The sequence below is a fragment of the Crocodylus siamensis genome, chromosome 14 (genome assembly GCF_052110815.1).
Source record: "Crocodylus siamensis isolate JL-2025a chromosome 14, ASM5211081v1, whole genome shotgun sequence".
NCBI lineage: Eukaryota > Metazoa > Chordata > Crocodylia > Crocodylidae > Crocodylus > Crocodylus siamensis.
This window is the reverse complement of record NC_143408.1, coordinates 19098146-19107909: the sequence shown is the minus strand read 5'-3', so window position 1 is coordinate 19107909 and position 9764 is coordinate 19098146. Positions and strand designations below refer to the sequence as shown.

General features: G+C 51.9%; 1 protein-coding gene across 3 annotated transcripts in view; it reads right to left on the bottom strand.

Annotated features, from left to right (window-relative positions):
- Window positions 1-219: 219 nt before the first annotated feature.
- The window catches only part of ST14 (ST14 transmembrane serine protease matriptase), a 36171-nt gene continuing 26626 nt past the window's right edge, over window positions 220-9764 (bottom strand). For all 3 annotated transcript variants that reach the window (XM_090027104.1, XM_090027106.1, XM_090027103.1), the window contains 7 exons: window positions 7796-7903; window positions 6884-6997; window positions 6377-6502; window positions 5780-5966; window positions 3890-4164; window positions 3150-3286; window positions 220-2862 (listed from right to left, as the gene is read on the bottom strand). In XM_090027104.1, the coding sequence (XP_089883230.1) occupies window positions 2701-2862; window positions 3150-3286; window positions 3890-4164; window positions 5780-5966; window positions 6377-6502; window positions 6884-6997; window positions 7796-7903 (1109 nt within the window). In that variant the 3' untranslated portion in view covers window positions 220-2700. The remainder of the gene's footprint in view (window positions 2863-3149; window positions 3287-3889; window positions 4165-5779; window positions 5967-6376; window positions 6503-6883; window positions 6998-7795; window positions 7904-9764) is intronic.

Here is a 9764-nt window from a genome sequence, read left to right as displayed (position 1 = left end):
GGCTTCTAGCATTAGTATAAAAGCGGGTATACTTTTTATTGTTGCCCGTTTGATTTTTTTAATCATTAAAAGTATTTATTTGCGTGTGCTCATCTTCTCCCTGTTTCTCATCCCCATTTTTTAAGGTTTCACTCCACAGGGTGTGCTGTGTGCTATTTGGCACCTGTCAGCTTTCCCATTTTTAGTTTGAAAGTACAATGTGAGAGGCTAGAGGCAGAGTATTATCAAAATTCCCAGTTTAATCCAGACTGACAGTGGCATCTCCATTGCGTTCAGACCTCTACAAAAATTATTTCACAATAGAGAAGGGTTCAGACAAACAGATCACTGGGCCTTGTCATCCCGACATCTACACAGCAAAGCCAAAGGGAGCAACAGATACAGACGCAAACGGGATCAAAGAGATAAAAATCACAACATAACATTTATTTAAAAACCAAGAAAATGGATAAAAAGCTACTGAGCTCCGCCCCTAGCCCAGCCCCCACCTAGGTCCTCTCAAGACGCCTAGCCTGAGACATCCCCTGACAGGTCACCCAAGCAAGGAAAGGGGGTTAGCATGTTTATAAGCCCCTCACCCTCCTTGCAGAGAGAGCTGCATATGGGGCATTTGCAGGGCTCTGCTGTCACTCCAATGACATAACAGCTTCCTGTAACACCTCTACTGCCTGGGTGCACATGCGCGTGCGCGCGCACACGCACGCACGCACGCACACACACACAGAGTGCTCAGGAGTAATATTAACAACTGCCCAAGACACAGACATACCATAGGATCCTTGAATCCAGACCCTGACTATGCTCTGTTCAAAGGCATTAAAAGATCTCAGCTAAGGATGCAGCTTCACACAATGACTAAAGAAGAGCCAGCTGGAGGAGGCACTTGTATGACAGAGATGAGCTCCACAGCTGGCTGTGTTACAGCTCATTCCTAATAAGGCACATTGTGGCAATGCCAATCTGACCCATGTACGGGTCAGAAAATAGGTACCGTGCATGTATGCACACACAGAGACATATGCATACGTGCGCACACACGCACACACACACACGCACGCACGCTGTTCTAGGGGCTACATCTAAAGCACTTGTGTGAAAAGCCAGGTCAGCCAAAGTGCAGCCTGAGCTCTAATGTGAATGGTCCACATGAAGGTCTATGACAAGCCCAGAGCATGGATTCGTGCATGCTCCTGGACAAGATGCTCCGAGTCCCAGAATGTGGCACTCTGCGCACATCCTACAGGACTGCGAAATCTATGATCCAAACCTCATCTGAATTTAGACCTCTGCAGCCTGTCTAGGAGATGCAGGTTCTGTGGGGCTGTCTCCAACCTGAGGTCTCAACAAAGGACCTGAGTGCAATGAGCTAATGAGAACTTGGGGACGGTAGGGCAGTGGGGCTGAGACTGTGCCCTTGCTCATGTGGGCTGGTCAACTTGGATTCACCATCCCAACAGCCTTGCTAGCAAGGGAAGCCACCAGCTCAAACCAGGACCCTTTCCCTTGTGGGTCACCTCCTTGACTCGCTCCTCATGATCTACTACTGGGGTACCTCCAATGGTCTCAGCTTCTTCCAAAACAAATCAGATAGACTCGTTTGCAAGCAGAGGCATCTCCTATAGCCACCTCATCTCCATCACCCCTAGCAGAAGCCTGCAGAGGGCAGCAAGGATGCTGGAGCCATACAGAGCCCTGCAGCCATCACCTTGACCTGATAAGGAAAGGACCTAGGAGCACAGCAAGCTGGGTACCAACAGAAGGGGTGAGGGGTCAGGCTGGGAGGAGGGATCAGACCCAGCAGCCATAGATCACACAGCATTTACCCCTGGACACCTGCAGGGCTGGCAGGGGGAAAGAAGTTCTCCTTATCGATTCTGCTCCTTCATTTGTGATTCTCAGTGGTAAAAGCCATTTCTAAAATATCAGACAGACATGAATAAAAACCTCCCTGAGCCAAGCTACCCCAGGCCAGGCTGGTGGCAAGGCCTTGAAGGGAGCTGCTTCTGGGATGGCTCCCTGGGGGCCAGGAACCTGCACTCTCCCAATACCATTAAACCTGGCAATAAGGAGGACATGAGGCAGAGCAACTCGCAGACATTATTTTAAAACCAGTTTTCAGTTCCACTGATTTCAGGAAGGGCCAGAGGGTTAATCTAAAAACCACATCTGGCATCACTCACTACATGCCCAACAGGTCCAGTCCTGCCTCTGGAGCTGCACACTCGAGCACAGACACCCTCCCCCCACCCGCCCCGCTTTAAATGCAGCCAGTCCCATCCTCTGCAGTGTCCTGCTGGGCAACTGCTGCACCGCAATCCTGGGCTTTTGAAACAGGAGTGGAGGCTTCCCTGGAGCTCCTCTGGCCCAGGTGCTGCAGTCCATGCTAAGGTAGGGAGTGAAGAGGAGGGCTCCTGGCTCTTCCCCAAAGAGTCCTGCTCAGCTGAGGTAGAGGGGTACATCAGGGCAGCTCCTGGAGACAACGTCCCAGCTGCCCACAGCTCACCCCATGTCTGCCCACTGGCCAGGCCAGGCCCCTCACTGGTCCAGCAGTGTGGGAGAGCAGAGGAAACAACACACATGCATATGATTCCCTTCACATCAGCTGGGAGTGTCTTCAATCGCCGGCTCAAAAGAGACCCAGAGTCGAGTTTGAGAGGTGCTGTGAGCTCATGCAGAGCCCGGCACCCCACTGCGGAGCTCCTATACCCCACTGTGCAGCTTGATCCAGTCCCGCAGATGGGTGACCCGCGTGTAGACCCCTGGCTTGTTCCGTCGTGCACAGCCATCTCCCCAGCTCACCACGCCGGCCAGGAACATCCTGCTGTTGGTCTCCTCGCTGGCCAGCGGCCCACCAGAGTCTCCCTGCACAGGGCAGAAATGCCGGTTACACAAGAACCATCTCCTTCCTCCATGACTCCAATGAGTAGGGCTGGGAGGAGGCCAAATTAGCTTGTCCACTCCCATTCCACAGTGGAAAGGGCCTCTACCAACTCCATGGAGGACAGACAGCTTGATAGTTTTAAGCCACTGAAGGCAGGGCTGTAGGAGACCAGGATTCAATCTCCACTGGTGCCACACACAGAGTGTATAAGCAGTCCTGGTCAGACAGCTCCCCATTGCTATGACTGTCCCTGTCCCTGCTGAAGTACCTGGCAGGCGTCAATGCCTCCTATCAGGATCCCCACACACATCATGCGTGACGTCATCTGGTTGGCCAGCAGGCTGTTGCACTGGGTCTGGTTGATTATCCGAATTTCTGCCTTCTGCAAGATGGTGGCACCGCTACCTGCAGGGACCCGAGGCAAGCGGTGTGTTAGAAGGTCCAGACACTCCTTCTCACCCAGAGCACTTGGGTTGCAGAGCGCATGCTCCCGCCCCCAATTCTCAGCCCTCAACATCCATCAGCACAACTTCTCCCCAGACTTATTCTGCTCTCTGATTCAATCCCTCATGCTGAGCACCAGCCAGCTCCTATCCCCCTCACCCATCAGCCAGGCACCAAACTCTCCCCACAGTCTGGAGATGAACCCATGTACTCCCAGCCACAATATGATACTCCACCTGCAGGGACAGAGGCAGCCTGTGGAGCCCAGGCCGGGGGCTTATGGCAGCAGAACTGGGACACAGTCAGTAGAGTCCCAAGCCTCCCTGCTGATCAGCTGTGGGGAGCCACCTGTCTTCGAGTCCCAGCACTGACCATCATCACTGGCCACCCAAGCAGGCTAGCAAGTACCAGAAGGCCTATGGAAAAAGCTCCCACCATGGTGCAATTCTCACAGGACCCCATGGCCTCCATTCACACCTCTTGAACAACCACATAGCCATCAAGGCAGGCACTGTGCCCGACTCTCTCACCCCTTGCCCACAAACACACACACGCCTCACTCACCCCCTTCAAAGGTGGCTCCCCACCCGGTCACCCACAGGTTCTTGCCAGAGGGAAAGTCATGTGTGGGGTCAGGCAGGCAGATGGGCCTGACAACTTTGCTGAAGGTGACCGGGCTCTGTAGCTCCAGCACGGCGATGTCGTAATCGTAGGTGAAGTCATTGAAGCTGGGGTGGGCTATGATGCGCTTGATCTTCCGCTCTTGGACGTTTTCGTTAGTCCGCCGGCTCTGGTCGTGGAGGCCTAGGAAGGCCGTCCACAACTTGGGGTCTGAGTATCTGCACAAAGACACATCATGTGGTGATGCAGGGGGGGGCTGGAGACTGTTTTAGGGTAAGGCAAATGTGGTAAAAAACTTTTTTTGACAAAAAGATGTTTTTTAAAACTAACATTGTTTCTTAAAATGTGCTCTGCAGGGGAAAGGTAGATTGTTCTGGTCAGAAAACTGAACTATTGGTATTTAGCAAAACTGTTGAGGGACCTCATGGGAGCTGTAGCACAGATGCCTGCTGTTCCCATTCCTTTCTAGGGGCCAGACCGTCTACCCAGACCATCTCCCATGATGTACCACAGTCTGGGGATCCCATGAGGCAAATGGCTCCAGTCCCTGCAAGGGAGGACCAGGATGCACAGCAGAGATGCCATCTGACACTATGCCTGGCTAGGAGACAGCAGGCACTGCGGTGGCATTTCCAAAGAGAAAATACAGCTCTTGGTTTTTTCACTGAAAAGCTGAATTCCCCAGGATGGGGATGGAAAGCAGACTTCTCCCCGTCAATCTGCAGTAGCCAGGATATTCCATGGGACTGCAAATCTCCCTATGCTCCTTTCAGGTGTTGCTCAGGGCTCTGGTAGACTACGCAGCTACTGCAGAGCCCTCAGCTGGACAGTTTGCTATACAACACCACGACCAGCCCAGCCATACCTACAATCTCTCACCCAGAGACGGATGCTGTCCTGACTCCTTGGCAGGACTAAAGATCACCCTCTACTCACTGCTGTATGAGGCACTGCAGCACCTACCACAAACCACGCAGGGAGGTAAGGCCCAGATGCTATTTGAACCATGGTGAACAGGGCACAAAACCAAGACAATAAACCTATGGGTTTTCCTTTCCCTAAACATGGCTACATCCCCCACCTGCCTGGAGGCGCAGCAGCCACCCAGAGACACTGTAGGATTCTGACCAGGGTCAGGAAGGAATTTTACCCCATGATCAGATTGGTATGGACAGTGAGGGATGCGGGGTTGCCTTCCTCTCTAGTGGGGGCATTGCCTTCTACCCAGGATCTCTTGAGCATATATTGACAAAATTCCACGGAGGCAGGACATTGGCTGCTGTGGTTCCCCTGTTTTACCTGTGGCAGACTAGGATGTTAGGTCTGTGTTGTGTCAGGGTTGACAACAGTTTTATGTCGAATTTAGATTATGGATTGTATAGGGTGGTTTGGATAGGGATGATCCTGCCTCAAGCAGGGGGTTGGACTAGATGACCTGTGGAGGTTTCTTCCAGCTCTACTTCTCTCCGATTCATCTCAATAAGCCAGAGCATTGGCAATGTAGGGTGTCCACACACCAGCCCCAGGCAAGACCGGCTTCTGTCTTATACCAAAGAGGCTGGAGCCATGACCTGGGCCAGAGTGACACAGCAAACTTGCTTCTGGGGAGAACTTCCCAGGAGGGTCTACCATTTCTCCACTGCAAGGCACAGCCATGTTTGCTATACTTTCCCCAGAAGCAGTTGGGACTGGCTGCCAAAGATGGAAGGACACTGGATTAGCACTGGGCTGATGTCCTGGCCATTCCTGGAGGTGTGTGCACAAGTCTAACATCTCACTGACCCCACCCAAGCCTGGAGAGCAGCTGAGACCCAGTCCCATGGCAGCACCCACCTGATCCGCATCTCATCCTGGAAGCAGTGCGCTGCTGACACCAGCCACCTGTCTGATACCAGCGAGGCCCCACAGATGTGCCCCTGGCCTTCCACGTGCAGGCTGACCTGCCACGGCCACTCGCCCAACTCTGAGTCCAGCCCGCCGACAATCCGCGACTGCTTGTTGTACGAGCGGATCCCGCAGTCTGCAAGGGGAGGGGGAAAAGGGCCAACAAGAAACATAAGGCTCCTGTTAGTTACCTGCTGCAAATCTCATGGGATCCCCCTGGGGAGTCAGAGGTCTCCCACCATTTCTGCAGTTCATTGCTGGTGCTATCAGCACAGCAGTGGGAGCAGAGTCTGCTAACTGGAATGGCGGAGCCAACAGAGTACACAGAAGAGCAGAAACTATTGGTCCTAAATATGTCATAGTGCAAATAACCTTCACTGTTTAATGATGACTGTCTGGTTACACCCCGTGCAGACAGCAACTGCCACAAGGTCCCTCCTGGAGCCTGAATGACCAGATACTCCCGTCATTCCTAAGTGTCCTGATTTGGGGGCAGATCCTAGAAAAAACCTGGCCTTGGCCCCACCCCTTCCCTGCGCCACTCACCGCAGTTCTCCTCATCTGAGTTGTCAGCACAGTCCTGCGTCCCATCGCACTCTGGGTTCTTCTTGCTCACACACACGTTGCTGCGGCACTTGTAGGTGTGCTCGCTGCAGATGACAGCTGTGGCTGCTGAGAGGCAAAAGCAGAGGGTTTAGCCCATTTTGCACCCAGTAGAAGAACCCCCGAGGAGGATGCTGGGTGGGAGGTGTTGCCCAAGATCACATTTTGGGCTCTCTCGTTGGGGAGGATAGCCAAGTCCCATGGGTGAAAAGGAGTTTCAGATCCATGGCAATGCCTTGCATGCCACACTGATGAAACATGGATCCCACAGGAATCCTACTCTTGGCATTGTGACCCCCTTCACTCTACAGGATCCTACTTGTGACCACAGCTCTCCTGACTGGTTTCTCAGGCCACTGGTGGAGACCCTGCTTGTGGCACCTGCCTGGAGCTTGCGGGGTCTCCCACAACAAGCTCTGAGAGACCATTCCCAGACATGCCCCTCCTCACCCCCGATGCAGTCGTTTTCATCACTTCCATCCCCACAGTCATCCTTGCCATTGCACTTCTGGGCTTCAGGGATGCATTTCCCATTGCGGCACTTCAAGTTCTGATCTGGACATTCTGGAAAGGAGAGGAAACAGCTGCAAGTCAGACCCAGCAAGCAGGGGACAGAGCCCCAAGGACCCTGCTTTAATCTGCCCTTGTGACAGAGGGGATGGGACTGGGCTTTCAGGAGACTGCTGGGCCCAGACAGACCCTGCAGTTCTCCAGCTCCGAGATGAAGCCCTTGCACTTGTTGCCTGTCTTCTTTCAGGAACCCCTTCCCTTTTCAGCCACTTATCTTGTCCCCTTTTCCACCAAACATTGTGTTATTTTTAATAAAGCCTGTTATGTAAGTCTCCTGTTTGACTACAGCCCACATCTGGGGACTTTCCTTGCACGCTGAAAAGGGCACCAGTTGAAAGGGATCTTCAGAGACAGACATAAGTTTGCTCCCTTGAAGGAATAAGTGACTGGCCAGCAGAATTCCTATAGCGCTGATTTCAATGCTACCAAAACTTAATTTGATTTTACTTACTGTATGATTAATCATTAGGCTACCAAGAGTCTGTGATAAGCATTTTTTGAAATCTAAATAACAAGACTCTGGGGTCTTTTGTGAGAAGATTAAGACTGTCCACACTAACCTAGGTGCTTTCTGGTCACTTCTGTTCTTTGGGTTTCTGCTGGACAAGCCAATCCTCTCTGTCTGCTCAGATCAATTCAGATTAAATCCAGGGTTTTGACAGTTTTAGGTAGCATGGATCAGATCACATCTAGGTCTCATTACAGTGGCTCACAGCTTTCCCTGCATTCATACATGGGTCCTGCATCGTGTCAGGTGTCATTGTTGGATAGAGTGCTGGACCCATTACTTACTGCACTGCTCCTCATCACTGTTGTCTCCACAGTCGTTCACACCATCACAGACCCACATGAGCGACTTGCACCACCCGTTCCTGCATCTGAACTGCTCCTTGGTACAGTCTAGGGGAAGGAAGAGGGAAGCATGAGAAGATGCAAGAGTACTGTGAACTCATCTGTGTGGCCAGAGGGCAACAGGGCCATGAGGTACCAAGACACTGGGGCATGGTGGGTGGCACAGCCCAGTGAGTTAGAAACTTGCAGCAAGAACACCTCACTCTGCCCCTGCAACATGCCAAGGACCTCCTGAAGCCCCCTGAGCACTCAGCACCCTCACAAGCTGCAGCCCTGCCTGAGAAGGCAAAACATCTGAGTCAGACAAGGCAACAGCTCTGAGAACCTGCTCGTACCACACTACACATGAAAGAGAACTGGGAACCACACTACCATAAAATGGTGACTGATGGTCAGTCCTACAGATCCCAGATGAATGAACATCAGGACTCAAGGCATTTGGATGAGAAGGAAACTTGGGAAACAACAACCCTTCCAGGCTCCTGGGCCAACTCTATGGGTCACCAGCCAGCTCCACTCTTGGCTTTAGCTTCCTGTACCTGGTGCCCCATGCATCAGCATGGTAGCATAGCCATGTCTCGTCTCTGTAACAGGTTCACAACTGACATGACTGACTCATGTCCAGGTGGCAGCTCTTCTTATAAGCCAGCCAATTCTGTGCGTGTGCATCAGCTGTGGGGAGTCTGAGCAGCAGTCCCATCGAGGGCTTGAGCACCCAGAGAACACAGATTTGGGGATACGCTATAAGAGCTGACAGCAAGTCAGTTGTGTCAGCCTAGGTAAAATAGCTCCCAGAGTTACTAAGAGAGCAGTATCTGTGCTGTATTTGGATGCATTTGTAAGTGAGCTTAACCAGCCAGAGGAGAGTCAGAGGTTACAACAGAGTCAGAGAGGAATCATGGAAAAAAATTCTAACTACATGAAAAATTCAGTCAAAAAGTGACAGACTCCTAGGATGCTACAGGATATCTCTGAGCTGACAAGAGAGAGCAGTGAGCCCTTGCCATATGTAGCAGCTACCCCAGTCCCAGCAAATACAGTCTGTTCAGCACAGTAAACTCCTGAACTGGAGGCTCCACTCTCCTCTGATGGACTTTAGGCAATTGCTAAAAACATTACTAGGGGGATTTGTGTATTAATCCTGGAGGAAAAGGTTAATTTACAACAACACACACACACTGATTCCCAAGCTCAGCAGCTCAGGAAGAAGCCACAAACAGTACCTTAAGCTTCTGCTAGAGATACTGAAACACATGCCTGCCCTTAGGCCAACCCCTCAGCTTACACCAGAGCCTTGAGGTTCAGAGGAAGCAAACATCCGCAAGAAGGATTCAATGGAAGGAACAATATCCCAGCAGGTGGGTGGGAGAATGACTCAAGTCAGTGACCTGGCATTGGCTGTCGAAAGAGAGATTAATGGTGATGAAAACCCAGGCCCGCAGACTCAAAGGGGATTCTGGAGCCGATCACCATGAAACTGGTGGTTAAGGGAGGTCTCTCCAGGGATAATTTGCTGCTAGACACATGGGATTCCCCAGACTGGAGTCTGGCTCTCTTCTATGGAAGTGGAAAGAGAAGCCAGAGTCACAGAACTTAAAAGACAGGTGCCAAACTAAGTCCTGGAGTCAGACAGCCCCAGCTGTGGAAATGTCTCAGTCCCCAAACTTCAAGCAGTTCAGACCAACCCAACTGCCTAGCTAGTGGGATGAAGATAACTGCTCAAAAGGCACATTTTTGCCCCTGACCCTCTATAATACAGTGACAGCCACAGCACTGATGCCACACGTGCAGAGATGAGGTAGTCTCCATGTGTTGCACACCACAGAGCCATCACTCAATAGCCTGGCAAGCCGGCTGGCAGGATCAGCACTTTTGCACACTAGAGGTCACAAAGCTGGAGAGCCAGACC